General features: G+C 42.1%; 1 protein-coding gene across 3 annotated transcripts in view; it reads left to right on the top strand.

The window, feature by feature from the left end:
- Positions 1-21,976, top strand: part of TBC1D8 (TBC1 domain family member 8) — a 411,616-nt gene that overhangs the window by 304,544 nt on the left and 85,096 nt on the right. For all 3 annotated transcript variants that reach the window (XM_069204407.1, XM_069204406.1, XM_069204408.1), the window contains one exon: positions 7,379-7,477. In XM_069204407.1, coding sequence (XP_069060508.1) covers positions 7,379-7,477 — 99 coding nt within the window. The remainder of the gene's footprint in view (positions 1-7,378; positions 7,478-21,976) is intronic.

Below are 21,976 nucleotides of genomic sequence, written 5' to 3'. Positions count from 1 at the left end.
CTGTAATCTTTGCCTTTCCCCAGATCATCGGGAAGAAAATTGCGAGGCCTGCTGAGCCTTCCGATCAAAAAAGGCACTTCGGGACAGAAGAGCTAGAAGGCTCGAGATGGCGTCCAAAAGCTCCGAAAATCTCGACGTCAGAGAGGAAGAGATCATGCAGACAGCAATCTCCGTTCGAGGTTCCGACTCCGACCAGGAATCCGAGGAATACAGACCGGTCACGGCAGGACAACAAGGTAGTACACCTGCCCCTGTACCATCTCAAAGACCGAAATATAAGGCCTTGGGTACGCCACTGCCGGAAGGCCGTGGCTCGACCCGAAAGAAGACACCCGGTGACCAAACCACCAGTTCGGCACCGAAAAAGGCCACTCCTCTGAAACCATCAGAGTCGACGAAAGGCTCCGTCTCCGACTCGAGCAAACACCGCTCTTCGGAGTCGAAATTTCAGAAATCCCTTTCGGGCCGAGACCATCCACTACACCATCTTTTTCGATACCGAAAAAGCCAGCTTCGGAGCCGAAAAGAGCAGGTTACACCGAGGAGCATGGCCTTTCTAAAACACTCAAAGAAAGCCACAAAACCTCTGAGGAGGACTCTCAAGGACAGCCAATACTTGAAGTAATGGATGAAAGGCAAGCCAGGATTCATGTCCACAAAGAAACTGGAAGAATCCTAACAGCACCCCCCTCTAAAACCTAAGAGGAAATTAGCCTTTCAGGAGGAATTGGACACTACACAGCCTCCAGCTAAAGTGCCAAAGTAGAGACCACCACCTCCTCAATTTTCTCCTCCTCATTCTCCTCCTCACTCTCCATACCTGCATATCTCTCCTCCTACCAGTCCTACACCATTGCAGTCACCATCACATTCGTTTGACTTGCAACAAGACAATGTAGACCCATGGGATCTTTATGATCCAGATCCCATTCCAGACAATGACCCACACTGCTATCCCTCTAAGCCTTCACCACCTGAGTATAGTACAGGGTACAATCAAGTTTTAGCTAGGGCCGCAGCATACCATAGTGTCACCATGCACACTGAACCATTGGAGGACGATTTTTTGTTTAATACACTCTCCTCCACACATTCAACATACCAGTCGCTCCCTATGCTCCCCAGCATGCTAAAACACGCTGAACAAATATTTAGCGAGCCAGTCAAAGCAAGGATAATTACTCCCAGGATAGAGAAGAAATACAAGCCACCTCCCTCTGATCCTGTCTACATAACACAGCAGCTCCCTCCAGACTCAGTAGTAGTAAGCGCTGCCAGAAAGAGGGCAAACTCACAGTCATCAGGTGATGCACCCCCACCAGACAAAGAGAGCAGGAAATGTGATGCTGCAGGGAAGAGAGTTGCATCCCAGGCAGCCAATCAATGGTGAATAGCCAACTCACAGGCATTGTTGGCTAGATATGACAGGGCCCATTGGGATGAGATGCAAGACATGAGCCAGCATCTCCCTGAGGAACATCAAAAAAGGACACAGTAAATAGTGGAGGAAGGGCAAGGCCATCACCTATAACCTGATTAGGTCTGCCCTAGACGCAGCAGACACAGCTGCCAGGAGTATCAACACTGCCATAACAATAAGGAGGCATGCATGGCTCAGGTCCTCGGGTTTCAAACCCGAAATCAAACAATCGGTGTTGAATATGCCGTTCAACAAAAAACAACTTTTCGGCCCACAAGTGGACACTGCAATTGAAAAATTGCATAAGGATTCAGACACCGCAGAAGCTATGGGTGCACTACATACCACACCATACAGGGGATCCTTTCGGAAATCTCAGTTTAGAGGTGGATTTAGAGCTCAAACAGCAGAGGCATCCACATCGGAGGCAAAATCAGCCTACCAACCTCAATACCAACAAGGTGGTTTTAAGGGCACATATAGGGGACAGTATCCCAGAAGTAGAGGGAAATACCAAACATCTAAACAAACCTCACAGCACACCAAACAGTGACTTGTTTCATTCCCTTCCACTCCACACCTCCCCTGTGGGAAGAAGACTACAATGTTCCACACCAATTGGCAAAAAATTACCACAGACAATTGGGTACTATCAATTATCCTCAATGGTTATTGCCTAGAATTGATACAAACTCCTCCAATCATTCCACAAAAACCACACAAATTATCCACAGAATACATCAATCTGTTACAGGAAGAAGTCAGATCTCTATTACTCAAACAAGCAATAGAACCCGTGCCACAAAATCAAAAAGGGATGGGAGTTTACTCACTATACTTCCTGATTCCCAAAAAGAATGGAACCCACAGGCCAATATTAGATCTCAGGACCCTCAACCTTTACATCCTGTCAGAACACTTTCACATTGTAACTCTCCAGGATGTTATCCCACTACTTCAAAAACACGATTTCATGGCAACATTAGACCTCAAGGATGCGTATTTTCATATACCCATCCATCCGGTGCACAGAAAATATCTCAGGTTTGTCATTCAAGGAAGGCACTATCAGTTCAAAGTGTTACCCTTCGGGATAACAACCGCTCCAAGGGTATTCACAAAGTGCCTAGCAGTAGTTGCAGCCTTTCTAAGAAGACAACCTATACATTACATGTCTTTCGATATCTAGATGATTGACTAATAAAATTAAACAGTCATACGCTGTGTCAAAACCATACGCATTGCATATTATAAACCCTGCACACGCCAGGGTTCTCAATAAATTACCAAAAGTCACAACTGCAACCTGCGCAAATACAACAGTATTTAGTTGCAATACTAAATACTCAAAAAACTATAGCAAGTCCAAATACGCAAAGAATACAAGCATTCCAAAATATAATCACACAGATACAGACAGGTCAACAGTACACTGTCAGATTTGTCATGAAGATGTTAGGAATGATGGCATCATGTATTGTAATTGTTCCACATGCAAGACTAAACATGCGGCCCTTACAACAGTGCCTTGCACAACAATGGTCACAGACACACGGTCATCTTCAAGATCTAGTGTTGATAGACCGCCAAGCATACGTGTCCCTTCAGTGGTGGAATTCCACAAACCTAAACAAAGGGCGGCCATTTCAAGACCCTGTGCCTCAGACCATAATTACAACAGATGCATCAATGATTGGCTGGGGATCTCACCTCAACAATCACAACGTCCAATGACAATGGGATGGCCAACACAAACAGATACACACAAATCACTTAGATGTGTTAGCTGTTTCCCTAGCACTCAAAGCTTTTCAGCCTCTTCTCACTCAGAAGAATGTCCTGATCAAAACAGACAACATGACCACCATGTATTACCCAACAAGCAAGGAGGGACACATTCGTCCCAACTCTCCCTCATAGCTCAAAAAATTTGGAAATGGGCAATACACAACCAAATTCACCTGGTAGCACAATACATCCCAGGGATACACAACCAACTCGCAGATGTTCTCAGCAGAAATTACCAACAAACACACAAGTGGGAGATTCACCCACAAGTACTTCAAAAATACTTTCAACAGTGGGGAACACCAAACATATATCTGTTCGCCACAAGCAAAAATGCAAAATGCCAAAACTTCTCATCCACACACGCACATCCCCTATCCAAGAGCAATGCTCTATGGATCAATTGGTCAGGGATATTTGCTTGTGCTTTCCCCCCCCTCCCACTCATTCCATTTGTAGTCAACAAATTGCGTCAAAACACACTCAATATGATACTCATAGCACCAACGTGGGCCCGTGAACCGTGGTACACAACATTATAAGACCTATCAGTAGTACCACACTCCAAACTCCCAAACAGACCAGACCTGTTGACACAAAACAGAGGGCAGATCAGACACCCAAATCCCAACACACTCAGTCTGGCGAGTTTGGGTATTTACAACTACCATCAGAATGTATGGAAGTGATCAAACAAGCAAGAAAACCCACTACTAGACAGTGCTATGCTAACAAATGGAAAATATTTGTATATTATTGTCAATCTAAACAGATTGCCCCTCTTACAGCATCAATACAAGATATTGTATGTTATTTACTTCATTTATAAAAAATCAAATTTAGCATTCTCTTCTTTAAAAATTTATCTTACTGCAATTTCAGCATATTTACAAAATATACAGAACAGCTCTTTATTTAGAGTTCCTGTTATTAAAGCCTTCATGGAAGGCTTAAAACGCATCATTCCACTCAGAACACCTCCAGTTCTTTCTTGGAATTTAAACATAGTGCTTACGCGACTTATGGGCCCACCATTTGAACCTATGCACTCATGTCAAATGCAATTCTTAACATGGAAAGTTGCATTCCTAGTCGCAATTACATCATTGCAAAGAGTCAGTGAAATTCAAGTATTCACTATTGAAGAACCGTTCATACAAGTACACAAACATAAAGTCGTACTACGAACTAACCCCAAATTCTTTCCAAAAGTAGTATCACCTTTTCATATCAATCAAACAGTGGAACTGCCAGTCTTCTTCCCATAGCCAGATTCTGTGGCAGAAAGAGCTCTACATACATTAGATATTAAAAGAGCACTCATGTACTATATAGATAAAACAAAATCATTCATAAAACTAAACAGCTGTTTGTAGCGTTTCAAAAACCTCATACTGGTAACCCCATTTCAAAACAAGGATTAGCAAGATGAATAGTAAGATTCATCCAAACATGCTACGTTAAAGCCAAAAGACAACTCTTAGTTATTTCTAAAGCACATTCCACAAGGAAGAAAGGTGCTACAATGGCTTTTTTAGGAAACATACCAATGGCTGAAATATGTAAAGCAGCTACTTGGTCAACACCACATACATTTACTAAACTCTATTGTATAGATGTTTTAGCTACACAGCAAGCCACAGTAGGTCAAGCTGTACTCAGAACATTATTTCAAACAACTTCAACTCCTACGGGCTAACCACAGCTTTTATGGGAGGACTAATTGCTCTGTAATCTGTGCACAGCATGTGTATCTGCAGCTACACATGCCATTAAACAGAAAATGTCCCTTACCCAGTGTACATCTGTTCGTGGCATGTGCCGCTGCAGATTCACATGCACCCTCCCACCTCCCCGGCAGCCTGTAGTCATTTAAGTTAACAACATTTGTACATATGTAGAAATATATATATATATTAAACATTCCATTAGCATGGACATCTCTCTTCTTTATGCTCTATCACTCCTACCTTACCCTCTGTGGGAAAACAATCTAACATGAAGTCGATGCCCATGAGCAATGGAGCCAAAGAGGAGGAGTCACTTGATCCCGTGACTCGAAAACACTTCTTCGAAGAAAAACAACTTGTAACACTCCGAGCCCAACACTAGATGGCAGAAGTATATGCACAGCATGTGAATCTGCAGCGGAACATGCCACGAACAGATGTACACCGGGTAAGGGACATTTTCCATATATTGTTAAGGAAAGTGGGGCCTTTGCCAGCCATTGGTTTCAATGACAAAGTCAAATTAGCAGTTTTAAAACAGCTTTTCCAGGCTGCAGTGGCAGACTGGGAGACGTTTTGTACATTGTCACACACAAGGTGGCACAATCAGTGCTGCAGCCCTGGATAGATACTTTGCCTTACATTCCCTGGGTACCATATACTAGGGATATATCTGTAAGTCAGCTTATACCAATTGCGGGTAGCCAATTCAACATACCGTTTGTAATGGTTTAGAATACTGGCACGGAGGTCTGGTTAGCAGGCCTCAGTGCAGTTCATTGTGTGGGGTCAGGCCACTAGCCTTTGAAATGTAACTGTCTGGCCCTCCACCCGTCCAGCCCAGGAAGTCCCACTCAGTATGCAGATGAGTGCAGGTGTGGCTGCGTATCCTGTGCTTGTGGTTGTCTGGGTGAAATGCACAAGGGAGCTGACAACCAGCCCAGCCCAGACATGGATTGGAGACAGGTGTAAGACACAGAAGGCTTTTACGTTTTAAGTGCAGAGACATGCTTACTTTCTAAAAGTGGGATTTCTAAAATAGTAATATAAAATCCAACCTCACCAATAAGCAGGATTTTGTATTACCATTCTGGCCATACTAAATATGACCTGGTTACATCTTTCTGATCAGAATCTACTACTCAAACAGTATATGAGGGTAGCCCTAATGCTATCCTATGAAAGGAGCAGGACTCACAGTAGTGAAAAACGAATTTAGGAGTTTTCCACTACTAGGACATATAAAACACACATGTACATGTCCTGCCTTTAACCTACATAGCACCCTGCCCTATGATTTACCTCGGGCCTACCTTAGGGCTGACTTATATGTAGAAAAATGTGAGTTTACGGCTTGGTAAGTACTTTCAAATGCCAAGCCGAAGTTGCAGTGAAACTGCACACACAGGCCTTGCAATAGCAAGCAAGAGACGTGGTTAAGGTGCTATTTATGTGGGTGGCACAATCAATGCTGCAGGCCCACTAGTAGCATGTAATTTACAGGCCCTGAGCACATGTAGTGCACTTTACTAGGGACTCACAAGTAAATTAAATATGCCAATTGGGTATGAACCAATGTTACCATGTGTTTAGGGATAGAGCACATGCCCTTTAGCAGTGGTTAGCAGTGGTAAAGTGTCCAGAGCCGTAAAGGCAGCAAAACGGAGGTCAGAAAAGAAGAGGAGGAAGGCAAAAAGTTTGGGGGTCACCCTGCAGAGAGGCCATTTCCAACACTGGCTAATTTATTGATGATATTAATCTATTGTACACACGTTTACCAATGGGGCTTAAAGATTTGTTTAAGTTATTTCTTACTTGCTATCCTAATCAGGAAATCAATGCATCATTATGCAATTGTAACATTATTCTGGCAGTAAGGTCTCTATTTCAATTACTAATATACTTACCTGCCTCCAAATGAATACAGCCATATATTAAACCACTCTTAGTGAATTGATTCTAAACCTACTTGAATTCAATGGAGATGCATTAGGGACATGTACTGAGTTTTACTTTTGAATTGTATTTTGGTTATTAGTAAAATCCCTAGACTTTGTGAGTAAACTAACCAATGCAGACTCATTTTAATATTTAAAGCCTTTCTTTTCTCTTATTTATGTGCCATTGAACTTGTAGACTTTGCAGTCCCTGGTAGTGTGTTCTAATTTGAGACCCAAAGTCTAACCTGTCTTAGAATGGAATGTGTCTCCTGTTTGTTTCACCTCTAAAAAAGTCTGTAATGTAAATATGCCTCTTTATCTCTCTTACAGTTCTCATTGTTTCTCTTTTCTAATCCTTTGTTGTTTTCCCCAAATTACCACAGCAGATCTTGTGAATTCAAGAGTTTGTCCTTCCTTATCAGACTATTAGAACATTCCTTTTTTTTAATTTAATATACGAAAGGGATCTGTTCATCTAAATCTCTTTTCTTCTTTAACAGAAATTTGGTGACAATTCTATTGAACAAATTCAGCGCTTGCGCATTAGACATAGAATACGGGTACTCCAAAATCATGAAGAAACTACTAAACAAAATGTGGTGAGTGCTGTGATAATCAATTTACAAAGGCTATAGTTTAAACATACAGACTTGTATATTGTAGTGATTCCTTTGTACGTTGATGGTACATTGGCTTTCTTTTAGTGGCCATTGTGAAGGGAGTGGTGTTTTGGGGGGTTGGACTGGCAAAATCTACCAGAATGCAAGGAGACTGGATTTGACCTGTAGTCAGTGGCCTGCTTCATTGAATTCGCACATTTTTAGACTGCCATCACCATCCACCCTGTGTCTCCAAGTGGCTTCAGTGGGTAAACATATGATACAGTAGTCAGACATGATCCAAGCCACAACTGTATTGTAAGTAGATACCAGAACTTTTGTCCAAGGGAATGGTAGGGTGACTGGAGCTTGTGACATGCACCAATACAAACTAACCCAGTTTATACTCATTGTTTGAGGCAAAAACTCTTCTGACCTCTCAGTGATGTGGGCATCTGGCTTAAATATCCTCCTGCAGTCAATTATAGTTGCCAGTCCATATAGTATGGCATATTGAGCCAGCATATCTCACTATGTTGTGTTAATTCAGGAAGGGATTAAGGTCATGGACTTTGTTTGTAGCTGTCATGGCATTTGGAAACTGATTGATGGAAAGAGGATTGATAAGTAATGCTAGCAATATTACCTCCAAAACGGATTATGAGATGCTCAAGATCCATGCTCTCCTTCTGGTACTGATCCCAGGTACTGGTGACTGTCCTATAGCCTAGTTCTATTCTTTTTGATTTATAGGACATACTCTGCGCTGTTATAGAGGACCGCATCGTTTTGTAGAATAAAGAAAAAAACATTGTATATAAAAGTGCAAATGTAGACACACATCAATACACTTCTGCTCTGTGCACCTCTGCCCAAATGAGTGTTTTTCCCTCATTTGAGAAGATTGGTGTGAGTTCCTGAGAGTGTGCAGATTGGCCTCTGCATTTTTTTTACATTCACAATAAAGCCGCTCACTTGTGTGCTGGCTTGCTGTCATAAATTCCTAGGACCTTGTCTATACAAAATGATGCATATACCAATTCCCGTTACTCTGAAACTGACTCTCAGTGGTGGTCCTGCATCATTTATTTTTTTGTTCTAAACATTTTATTAATTTTCAGAACACAAGGGAAATAATGTAGACAAAACAAAAATAAATTATATAGAATAATGAATAATAAATGAGACCCCAATAATAACATATCACACATAATAGCAAGCAACAAAGAGTACAACTATTATATCTATATACAAGCACCAAAAAGAGTTACCATGGAAAGTATCAAAAAGAGAATATAAACACAGCCAATTATTACGATTGTGAATAAATTTAACTACATATATAGTAAGGTGTAATATGACTTATCTTCTAATGACACTAGTTTTGTAACAGTATAGCAATATAAGACATATATAAAACAAAAAAATGTCTGTATTTGGGTCTCAAAGGTAAATTCTATCAAAAAGACAGCAGACAGAAAGAGAAGGCAGGAAAGAAGAAAGGAAAGAGAGGAACATAAAGTAAGGAAGAAAAAGAAAGAATACGCAATGGGGTTATGTTATCTACAAAATTACAATAGATGCTTCCAACAAAATAAAATTAAACAGATAAAATAACTAACGGATCATGTTATGGCCATAAAAACATCTATTGTATGCCAGAGTGACTGCAAGAGGGTAAGTATCCTTGGAAAACAAGCTAAGTTACTATGTATGCTCCAAAGGTAAGTAACCCATACCCACCATGTATAGAAGTAAATATTATTCAGAGCGTTCCATTATAGCAAAATAACCTTGATTGCTACTGTTAAAAATAGGTTTAACAAATCCATATCAGCTTCAGACAAACCTAAAGGAGGAAACACAACTTGTGGGCCCAGCATAATGAGAGGAAGAGATAATGAGAGAGAGATAATACAAATATTAGAAAGACCATCATGAACATCTTACCAATAGTTAGAAAGATACTTACAATTAAAGAACATATGATCAAGCGTGCCTGCGGCATCCTTACAGAACCAACAGAGGTCAGAATCAAGACATAATTTAAACATTTTAGATGGTGTACAGAACTGCGTAGGAATTAATTTATTACTAAGAAGTTTAGATAAAATATTCAGACAATTCTCATCAGAAATCAGAGAGGTACGACTTTTGAAGATATGTTGACTGGCATTTTTGAACAGGGGAAAGAGAAGTCACCAGCACATTCCACAAGCTTTTATATAGTTTTGAAGCTACCTGACCCCCCTCCTTGCTCAACTGTTCAAAAAAGGGATACAATTTGAAAGAGGTAATGAGCCAAGTTCTGAAATTGTGGCTTTAATCATTTGGAAGTTATAGCAATCCATGTTTAAAAAGGAATATTTACTTTGGTAAATTATCTTCCATCATGTCAGCCACCACATTTATACCTTTTGCGGCCCAAAAAGGACCTATGTCAGGTGAAACATCAATTAATTATTGTGAATTATTCCGTAAGGAAATGGGCAAAGATGTAGATAGTGTAGACGTTAAAGTATTATGTAAGAGCTTAAATACTCAAATTGTGTCATAACAATTATGAGAAGAATGAGATAAATCGGAAGATTTCATAGTCCGAGCTGAGAACAAAGAATACGGGGCCAGTAGGAATCGCTCAATTAAAAGCCAAGAAGGAACCATTGTAGGACAAAGATCAAGCCAGTACACTCCTTGTGGTATAAGAAATGCTGTTTGGTAGTTTTACCAGTTTGGAAAGTCGCACCCACCCATGGTACACAGAAGTCTATATTTTTTAAGATTCATTCTAAATTCTTTATGGGACCACAAAAAGTTAGATGTTAACTTATCTAGATTAGATAAAAAGTAAAAGATAGGGGAACGGAGAATCATATTTAAAACTTTTACAAGAGGAGTAATCATCCTTTTTATTGTTTCCAATCTTTCCCACCAGGATATAAATTTGAGAGACCAAGGAGAAAGTTGGGGCCAATGTATGAACACTTTTTCCCATAGGCACAGAATGGGTAAAAACCTTTGATACATCTGGCCCTTAGTCTCTTATCCTATCTAAAACCTTCTGTTAATTCACTGCAATTGATTCTGCCAAATTGTGAGAAAAACATATAACAAGATATTTGGTTGCCATGAAAGACCTGATTGTCCAATACAAGCAGAGTGGCAATGAACATTGAAGCATAACCTCAGTCGTATCTCTTTTTAATGTGTAGCCTAAGTGTTCTGCATAAAATTAGGAATTGCTTTGTCAGGATTTTCAGAAGCAATGAAAATGTTACCTTCACATGCAGCTGTCTCAAATGTAAGTGGACCAAAAATACCACTAATCTCAGAGGATTAATCACCAAAATATAAATAATAATGGAGATAATAAGCAACCTTGACGGGTACCTTGAAATAAAGAAAATTAAGGAATAGGAAGCACCCTTGACCCTTATCCTCGCAGTAGGGTTCACATAGAGACATAACCATAGAGAAAAAAGTGTCACTCGAATGATATCGATCCTGAGCAGCTTTAAGAAAAGGCCTGTAAACCTTATTGAAATCCTTTTCAGCACCCAAGGTTATAACAGTAGCTGGGGAATTAACAAGGGATGATTTTTCAATTACATCAAAAGACGAGACTTATCACATGCCAGTCTACCTTTAATAAGCCCTGATTGTGAATGAAGAATTAATTTAGTGGTCAAAGGTTCCAGGCATTTGCTAAAATGTTTGCCTATATATTTAATGGGGAGATAGGTTTATAATTCTTAGGATCAAGATGAACCTTTCCTTCTTTAGGAATCACCACTATGGTAGCTTATGCAAATGATTGTGGAACAGTTCCATATGTATCAAAATGTTGATGTAAGGATTCTAAGGAGGGTAAAACAAAATGTTGAAGTAAGGATTGTAAAACAGTATCAGAAATGGACTTATAAAATTCATTTGGGAAACCGTCTGGCTTAGGAGCCTTACCTCCAGGAATTAGTTTAATTGTCCGTAATATTTCTTCTCACTCAATAGGTTTATTAAGAGGAGTATTTTCAACCTTTGAGAGAGCTTTCATGGGAATCTGACTCAAGAAATTTGTAGCCCTTTAACCGTAGCTCCAATCTACAGGGTATAAAGATAAGCATTCAAAAATGTTAAAGCTCTCTAGTATGTCTGCAATTTTAGTCTTAACAGTTCTTTGGGAGTCTTTAAGCACCGTTATCAGAGAACTGTTATGTTTAAATTTAAGAAAAGCAGCTCAAGACCTACCAGCTTTATTCAAGTGAAAAAGTGTCTTAGTTTTTGAGTTTGTACCGCTAATTGTGCTAGTTTACAAACAATATAGTTATATTCACATTTAAGCCGTTTAATATCTAACAATAAAGAAGAATCTTTGAAATGTCTGTAAGAAGGTGTCTTATCCTTAACTGACCGGTTCTTGGACATACGATAAATACAAAGCCCTCTGACAGTAAAGTGTTACTGGAGATGCTACTGAGTCAATATTATCTTTCAAAAATTGAGAAATCTCATTCGCAGCCATAATCTGTCTTCTTCAGAATGTAAGAATTCTATATTCATTCTCCGGGCACTCAGTTCAGGTCCAGTGGATGAAATTTTAGAGGATACCATGACAGCAGCTTGATCAGATACTAGGATCAGTTCTATGGGAGAGTCAAGAATATCCTGAGTCAGCCCAGAGTTCAACAAGATAAAATGAATCCTGGAGAAGGAATTATGTGGAGAATAGAACTTAAAATTGTTGCCTGTGGGATCCTGTAATTTCCATATATCAAGTAATTTATGAGTAGTACAAACGTTAAACATTGCATTGTGGGCCTTTGGAGGCCTATAATGAAAAGCAGAACATTTATCGAGAAAAATATTGATGGGAAGGTGGAAATCTCCCCCTGAAACAAGTTTCACTGATTGAGGTAAGGCATTCATTTTAGAGCTGATAGTATGCCAAAATTGTGAATCATCAAAGTTTGGCCCATAAATATAAACTGCATAAGTTTCATCATCTCCGTGTGAAAGTCTAGCTGTGGTCCACCTGCCTTCATTGTCATGTTCAACAGGTATGATTGAAAAACCAGATCGTCTTGTGATAAGTGTAATGATACCATTCTTTTTTGAACAATCAGGAGAACAAGCTAAATCGGAAATCTGACCAGCACGCAAGAAAGGATATGCTTATGACTAATCTTAGTTTCTTGTAAAAATAAAAATAAAAAAATCTCCTCCTTAGGCAAGGGTCGCTCCCCTGGGGGGTGGACACATTTTTTTAAGGCCTTTTCTGCCCCCAGATCAGCCTATTTTATTTAGGTCCATCTGCTCCCAAGGGGGGCAGAAACCAATCGGCACCAGGGATCTTTTTTTTTTGTAACAGATGGGAAGCGCCCCCTTAGGTAAGGGTCACTCCCCATGGGGGGCTATTTTATTTTAAGGCAATTCTGCCCGCCTTTGGGCAACTCTACCTATTTTTATAAGGGGGGCAGAAACCATTAGACACCAGAGATTTTGTTTGCGCCAATTTCACGCAAGGAGAGCGACCCCTTAGGCAAGGGTCGCTTCCCTGGGGGGCAAATTATTTTAGGCCATAAGCCACTAGACACTTGGGATTTTTTTTTGCGCCAATTTCATGCAAGGGGAGCGACCACATAGGCAAGGGTCGCTCCCGTGGGGGGCAATTTTATGTTAGGTCATATCTGCCCCCCATGGGGGGAGATCGACCTACTTATATTAGGCCATTCTGCCCCCAAAGGGGTCAGAAACCACTAGACACCAGGGATTTTTTTCTTTACTATGTTACGTAAGAGGGGCAGCTCCTTGGGTAAAGGCTGTTCCCCATGGGGTTAAATTATTTTAGGCCATAACCACTTAGGCACCAGGGATTGGTGTGTGTGTGTGTGTTTTGTTTGGGGTCAGCACCTTGGGCAAGGGTCGCTCCCCATGTGGGCACATTACTGTAGGCCATTTCTGCCCCCCTGGGGGGGGCAGATCGGTCTATTTTTCTAAGAAGATTAAAAAAAAAAAAAAGAGGGTGGGGGTATGGCCATAGCCCACCCCAGAAAAGTGGGGACAAAGCTGTTCTGCCCACCGGTGGGCAGATAGGGCAATTACCCCCGATCCACTCCCCAGGGGGTGCAGAAAGCCTGCAAGATGCCAGGGAATTAAAAAATAAATAAATAGTGTGTTGGTGGCTATGAACCAGTATGGGCATGGTTTTGCCCCTACCCCAACCGAAGGGGGTAACAGTCTTTCAGCTCTCCCCCAGCCCGCACACTATAACATCTTATCCCAACAGCAAGCAAGAGGACATTCAATTAATTTGGGTTTTGAAGTTACATTTGGGCCATGAGAGCTTGGCTAACTCTCAAAATCGTCCCACTTGGAATGGTGAGGGCTGAACTTTTTGGACTTTGGGACACTGCTATCTAGAAAAATCTAGGAGACCTAGACACATCTGAAAACTAAACATTGGGTGAGTCAAAGGTGGTGTATTTTAGATGCACCCCGCACCATTTTCTTACCCACAATGCCCTGCTAACCTCCAGCTTTGCTTGAAATCACACATTTTCCCCACATTTTTGTGATGGAACATTACCGAATCTGCAGGAATCCTCGAAAATTCCTACCACCCAGCATTGTCACATGTATACCGATAAAAATTCTGCCCCACTTATCAGCCTAAAAACGTTTTTATTCAAACTCTCTTTTTAGACCTGCATTTGCTCCCCCTCAATTTCGACATGTTTTTGGCTCATTCCTGTCACAGGCACTTGGCCCACCTACACAGTATCAGGACACTGAGGGGAATGTTGGGATGTAGGAAATATGTGCTGGTGCAGTGATCCCACACAGAAATGTGGGGAAAATTTGATTTTTTTTTTCAGGTAAGTTTGAGGTTTGCTGAGGATTCTGGATAAGAAAACACTGGGGAATCCACGGGAGTCACACCTCCCTGAACTCCCTCGGGTGTCTAGTTTTCTGAAATGTCTGGGTTTGGTAGGTTTCCCCAGATGACTGCTGCGCCGAGGACCAAAAATGCAGGTGTCTCCCCACCGCCAACCCCCCTGTTTCCCTCCCCCCACAAAAACAGGTTGTTTTGTAATTGATAATTTTGATGTGTCCATGTAGTGTGTTGGGGCATTTCCTGTCGTGGGCACTAGGCCTACCCACACAAATGAGTTACCATTTTTATCGGAGACTTGGAGGAATGCTGGATGGAAGGACGTTTGTGGCTCCTCTCAGATTCCAGAACTTTGCAGCACCGAAATGTGGAGGAAAAGTGTTTTTTTGCCAAATGTTGAGGTTTGCAAAGGATTCTGGGTAACAGAATCTGTTGAGAGCACCACAAGTTACCTGGGTTCTCCTAGGTGTCTAGTTTTTAAAAATGCACATGTTTGGTGGGTTTTCCTAGGTTCCGACTGAGCTAGAGACCCAAATCCACAGCTAGGCACTTTCCAAAAACATAAGTCTGACTTCAGTGTAAAGATGTGATGTGTCCATGTTGCGTTTCCTGTCGCGAACCCTAGGCCTATCCACATAAGTGAGGTACCATTTTTATCTAGAGACTTGGGGGAACACAGAATAGAGGAATAAGTGTTATTGCCCTTTGTCTTTCTCTACATTTGTTTTCCTTCCAAATGTAAGACAGTATGTAAAAAAAAAAAAATGTCTATTTGAGCAATGCCCTGTAATTCACATGCTAGTATGGGGACCCCAGAATTCAGAGTAGTGCAAATAACCACTGCTTCTTAACACCTTATCTTGTGCTCATTTTGGAAATACAAAGGTTTCCTTGATGCCTATTTTTCACTCTTTATATTTCACCGAATGAATTGCTGTTTACCCAGTATGCAATGAAAACCCATTGCAAGGTGCAGCTCATTTATTGGCTCTGGATACCTAGGGTTCTTGATGAACCTACAAGCCCTATATATACTTGCAACCAGAAGAGTCCAGCAGACGTAACTGTATATTGCTTTCATAAACCTGCCATGGAAGAAAACATGGGCAGAAATTGCTCTTTTTTTCACCTCAATTTCAATATCTTTTTGCTTTAGCTGTTACTTTCGGTAGGAACACCTTGAAGGATCTCCTTAAATAACCCTTTGCTGAATTCAGAATTCTGCCTACTTTTCAGAAATATTTAGCTGTTTGGGCTCCAGCACTGGTTTCACACCCATTTCTGTCACTAACTGGAAGGTGGCTGAAAGCACATAAAAATAGTAAAAATGGGGTATGTCTCAGTAAAATGCCAAAATTGTGTTGAAAAATGTGGTTTTCTGATTCAAGTCTGCCTGTTCCTTAAAGCTGGGAAGATGGTGATTTTAGCACCGCAAACCCTTTGTTGATGCTCTTTTCAGGGGGAAAAATCACATGCTTTCTTTTGCAGCCCTTTTTCCAATTTTTCTGAAAAAAACTAAATTCTAGCTGTATTTTGGCAAATTTCTTGGCCCTTCTCCAGCGGAACCCACAAAATCTGGGTACCTTTAGAATCCCTAGGATGTTGGAAAAAAAGGACGCAAATTTGGCAAGCATAGCTTATGTGGACAAAAAGCTATGAGGGCCTAAGCGCGAACTACCCCAAATATCCACAAAAAAAAGGCTTGGCACAGGAGGGGGAAAAAGTCCTGGCAGCAAAGGGGTTAAGGGGGAAGAGAGAAAAATGGTCTTGTGGCTTTTCTGTGGAGGTACCACTACTGTGCTGGGGATGCCGACAAACTTAGCAAAGTGTTATCACTGTGATTAACCAGGAATCATATCAGGGTCCTGAAACAGCCTATGAAAGAACACATTGCCAAGGTTCTCAGGGTCCCTAAACCTAGTTTCAGTTTACAGTGGTCAAACCTCAGTTTATCCGAGAACCTCATGACTGTGCTTTAAAGCTTAAATTGGGTCTCCACATCTAATGATGTGAGCAGGGGGTAATAATTAATTAGGTCACAAGAAAAGTGAAACCATTGTGCTCACATAATTGCTTTGAGTAAATCACAAAGCGGTAAAAAATGAAATAATCAGGAGCTTTTAGTTAAGTTTCCCCTTAGGGTGTGGGTTAGGAATAACATTGCATCCCACTGACTAGCTTTATTGCTTCTACTCACAGCATACTTGCCCTTGTCTTACTTGACTACACTGGTTATGTACTTTAACTTCCTGTGAAACCAGGCTACAAGAACAGTAAATGTTTGAACAATATTGATTATTGTATTTTGCACGGAGTCCACATTTACTAAGGGTAATGCTCTAAAAACGACCTAGTTAAAATGATTATTTAGCATTTAAAGGAGGGCTAAACATGTTGGCTGCAGGTGCAGAGATTAGAGGGAGTGTGTGATCAATACAGGACATTTCCTTAATAATTAAAGTGAAGGCACGTTACTTATATGAACTGGGGACCAGCCGAATGCAAGTGTCCTTTTCTGGGACTTAATTTGTTGAAATTAAGGAAAATCCTATTAAGGACTGAATAGCTCTCTATGCTAACTAATGGGACACTGTGATCTCACATTTGTACTTACTTTGATTTTTCTGCGATTCATTTTGTGTCTATTTTTATGTTTAGATTTTGTGGAGTGCTAAATAACTCATTTTCAAAATAACACAAGGTAACTGAATGCACATTGTTTAGTTTCCTTGTGTATTATATAAATTAATGCTTAATTTATGGCAATTTGGGTGTTTTTCTGTTTTCCCTTATGAGCCTTAGGAGGAGCAGACCTCTTTTCATTCAAGGCCAAATCTATATAGACCCTTGCCTACTGATCCTATAACTCATGTTCTGGCCATTATACCTCTCAGCAGTAGGTTATAATATCTCATAATCACACAGAGAATCCAAAATAGCTCTTTTGTGTGGTTACCAGCATCTACTATTCAAGTATAGTATAATTAAGATTTTGCTTGCTCAATACCAGAGGCATGAGTTATAGTTACATTACGACAAGATTTACAGTTGTTAGAGATAACTATAATTGATAATTTCATTTTTTTTTTTTTTTAGTTTAATATGTTGCATTGTCACTGACTGTTAGAAATGAGGTCTCTAGTTGGCAGTCAGTTTGCACCCTGTCCAAGTAGGGACCCTCACTCTAGTCAGGATATGGGAGATACCCGCTCAGATAATCCCTGCTCACCCCCTTGGTAGCTTGGCACGAGCAGTCAGGCTTATCTCAGAGGCAATGTGTAAAGCATTTGCACATAACATACAGTAATAAGTGAAAACACTACAAAAGGACACCACATCAGTTTTAGAAAAATAGCCAATATTTATCTATATAAAACAAGACCAAACACAATAAAAATCCAACATACAGTAAGAAAAATATGAATTCTGCAAGATTTACTCAAAACTACAGTTCCTTGAAGTCGATAGCTCCACCTGGGGCTATCACAGCGTCGTGATCAACAAAACCAACAGTTCAGGCCGGCCGCGGTGTTGTGGGCCAGGTACGGTGTCGGGAAGACCCGCAAACAGTACCTTGGATTTGCAGGGTGTCGTGATCCTCGCGGTGAGGTCCGGAGAGCGGCGTCACTGATGTCACGGTGTCTGTTCCGCAGTCAGTGCAGGAGTCGTCTGGCCCTTGAGGTCACACGCGTTGCAGATCGAACTCCAGGCTGAAGAATTCAGGTGCGCCGGTGTGGATGGCATTGGGGCTGCGGTGCGAAGCAGGACGATGCGACGTGCGGTGTCCACAGATCACGATGCAGGCAGCGGCTCGGTGAAGGCGTCCAGCGGCGTCAGTGAGACTAGGGCTGCGGTGTGAAGTGGGGCGGTGCAACGTGCGGTGTCCGCAGATCACGGTGCAGGCAGCGGCTTTGTTGTTGCTGAAGCGCTGTCGTCGGTATGCCGAAGCCAGCGGGACAGTGTTTTGTGACCCTCATGAGCGGTGTTCACAGATCACGGTGCAGGCAGGATGCCTGGTGACAACATAGGAGTCGATGGTGCGGGCGTCGGTGGACCGGGGCTGTGGTGCGGGATGGGACGGTACTTCATGTACCTCATGAACAGTGTCCAAAGGCCACGGTGCAGGCAGCGGTGCCGGTGTCCGCAGGAGTGGCGGTGTCGGGGATTCCCAGGCTGCGGTGTGAGCAGGCGATGCCAGAGTGCGGGGCTCACAGGTCGCGGTGCGAGCAGCGGCTCGGTGAAGTCATCCGATGATGGCGTCGTGGAGACCAGGGTCGCGGTGTGAAGTGGGGCAATGCAACACCGTGTGGCGTCGGCAGGTCACGGTGCAGGCCAGCGGCATCGTTGGCGGCGTCGCAGTGGTTTCTCCTCTTGAACAGCACAAAACAAACAGTTTCCAGTGCTGCAGGTCGAGGAAACTGAAGTCTTTGGTGTCCCTGAGACTTCCAACAGGAAGCAAGCTCTACTCCAAGCCCTTGGAGAATTTTCTCAAGCAGGACACACAGCAAAGTTCACCCTTTGCACTCTTTTCAGGCAGAAGCAGCATCTGCAGACCAGTCCAGCAAAGCAACACAGCAAAGGGACAGTGCTCCTGTGCAGAGGTTCCTCTTGATTCCAGAAAGATTCTAAAAGTCTGGGGTTTTGGGTCTTCTTCTTATACCCAGTTCTGCCTTTGAAGTTGGCAAACTTCAAAGCAAAGTTCAAGTGTTTGCAAGATCCTTCCTTGTCCAGGCCAGGCCCCAGACACTTACCAGGGGGTCGGAGTCAGCATTGTGTGAGGGTAGGAACAGTCCTTTCAGGTATGAGTGACCACTCCTCCCCTCCAGCACAGATGGCTAATCAAGATATGCAGGCTACACCCCAGCCCCCTTTGTGTCACTGTCTAGAGGAGAGGTGTGAACAGCCCAACTGTCAAAGTGACCCAGACGGGGAATCCACAAACAGGCAGAGTCACAGAATAGATTAAGCAAGAAAATGCCTACTTTCTAAAAGTGGCATTTTCAAACTAACAATCTAAAAACCAACTTCACTAAAAGATGTATTTTTAAGTTGTGTGCTTAGAGACCCTAAACTCCACATTTGTATCTGCTCTCAAAGAGAATCTGCGCTTTAAGGATATTTAAAGGCAGCCCTGTGTTAACCTATGAGAGAGATAGGCCTTGCACAGTGAAAACCGAATTTGGCAGTATTTCACTGTTAGGACATATAAAACACACTAGTATATGTCCTACCTTAAACATACACTGCACCCTGCCCATAGAGCTACCTAGGGCCTAACTTAGGGGTGCCTTACATGTAGAAAAAGGGAAGGCTGAGGCCTGGCAAGTGGGTACACTTGCCAAGTCTAATTGGCAGTTTAAAACTGCACACACAGACACTTCAGTGGCAGGTCTGAGTCATGTTTACAGGGCTACTAATGTGGGTGGCACAACCAGTGCTGCAGACCCAGTAGTAGCATTTGATTTACAGGCCCTGGGCACCTCTAGTGCACTTTACTAGTAAATCAAATATGCCAATCATGGATAAACCAATCAACAGTACAATTTCTATAGGGAGCACTTGCACTTTAGCACTGATTAGCAGTGGTAAAGTGCGCAGAGACAATAAACCAGCAAAAACAGACCTCAAAAAATAGGAGGAAGAAGGCAAAAAGTTTGGGGATAATCCTGCAAATAGGGCCATTTCCAACACTGACATTTTCACCTAACCACATCTTATTAATATATATACACACACACACACACACACACACACACACACACACACACACACACACACACACACACACACACACACACACACACACACACACACACACACACACACACACACACACACACACACACACACACACACACACACACACACACACACACACACACACACACACACACACACACACACACACTATCATAAAATCATAATCACCCCTCTTTAGTTAGGATTACATTTTCATAGGACATAGCTTTTTTGACTTGCTAATAACTTTGGTCCTGTTAGATGAATCTTCACAAAATGATCCAAGAAAGTGCTCTTTTTCCCATCAGCTCCTTCCTGGAATGATTTGTGGTGATCAATCAAGCAGGGGCCGAGGAAAAGGAGTGCAATTTCCCACTGCAATTTCAATGGAGATTTCTGGAAAGGACTACAGCCAAAACAGCTAATCAGAATTACACCGAATTTCGAAAGAAAACTTGCTCCAGAAGTTGTTCTTTTTGTGATTTGGTGTGCATCCATTCAGTAGTTTTTCAGAAATCAAGGTTGGTATATCTGGATGGTTGGGCTCGCAAGAGACTCCCAAGAGTCCCCGTGTCGCACTAAATAAAAGATAGACTTATCTCATTGCCAGAGCGGGGCTTATTTCCTTGATGCCCGTCTTGCTCCTGTGGGAGCTTGTGCTGTGATAGGCTGGCCACAACATAAAGAGAAATATTGTGGCCACCATTTCAGGACAGGGGGACTCAAGCCCTATGTCCTGAAAATTTTAAAAAATATGAAATATAAGGCGGCAGGGTAAGGGTACCTTGACAACAGTGGACCATGTGGAGAGGTCCCAGTGGAACTCTCCCGGGCCTAAATGTAAAGAAAATATATTTTGTTTGGGTTTCCATGATGCTGCAGGGGTACCGCAGAAGCCAGTGACTCTGTAGACTCCCACAGGATCGCAGGTGCCTCGAGATATATATATATATATATATATATATATATATATATCTGGGTCCGAGTGTCTGTGATGAGATCCCACTCTGTGTGGTGAGGCATTGGCTGTCTGCAGCCAACCCCATGCCGTTCACAGCGTCCTGCAGGAGGCTGGATGCAGGCCCTTCTGCCAACCCCTCCCTAAGCATGGTCAAAGACTGTGTGTGGCATGGGGATAGTGTCCAGTGGGGCAGGGTTGGATGCGGCCCTGGCTGTAGACAAGCTTCAAATCCCACACTGTGCTGTCCACTGTGTGGGGGTTATCCCTCTGTATAATGATAAAATATTAATTTACGTTAAAAAGTCACTAGAAATTCACTGAAAAAAACTAAGGTTAAAGTGGATTTATGTAAGCGTATGGTAATAATATCTTGCTTTACATTGAAAAAAAATGGAAAATGTCACTGAACAAAACAAAGGGTGTAAAGGGATGGTATAGTTAGAGGAATATGTCAATTAAAACATACCGTTTTAAATTAACAAAACCACTGAAATTCACAAGTTGCAGTTATTGCAAGTAACTACATAACATGTGCACTGAATTAACTATAACTTGCGCCCTCGCCACACACTGCTAATTACCTCACTCATGACATGTTCTATAACACCAATTATAACATCAATGCAACACCTATGCAGCCAAACCCATGCTTCACCCTGCTAAAGGCCATGTGCGGCGGGGGGCTGGACGCTTGCCATGCACGGCTATGGGATTAGGTCACTTCCAGAGAGCTGACAGCTGAACATCATTAAAGAAGAGACCCTTCGGTAAACCATTGCTGTGAAGGGTGTTAGGTGGTTTTGGCAGGTGTGTGCCGGACCTGCCCACAGCGAAGTCCTGAACCAGCCACCACTGCGCAAAGCTAAAGACCATGTTTTGGCCTCATGCGGAGGTTTGGGCACAAGGTCTG

The sequence above is a fragment of the Pleurodeles waltl genome, chromosome 8 (assembly GCF_031143425.1).
Source record: "Pleurodeles waltl isolate 20211129_DDA chromosome 8, aPleWal1.hap1.20221129, whole genome shotgun sequence".
Taxonomy (NCBI): domain Eukaryota; kingdom Metazoa; phylum Chordata; class Amphibia; order Caudata; family Salamandridae; genus Pleurodeles; species Pleurodeles waltl.
The sequence above is the reverse complement of the archived record's forward strand: the minus strand, read 5'-3'. Positions and strand labels throughout refer to the sequence as shown.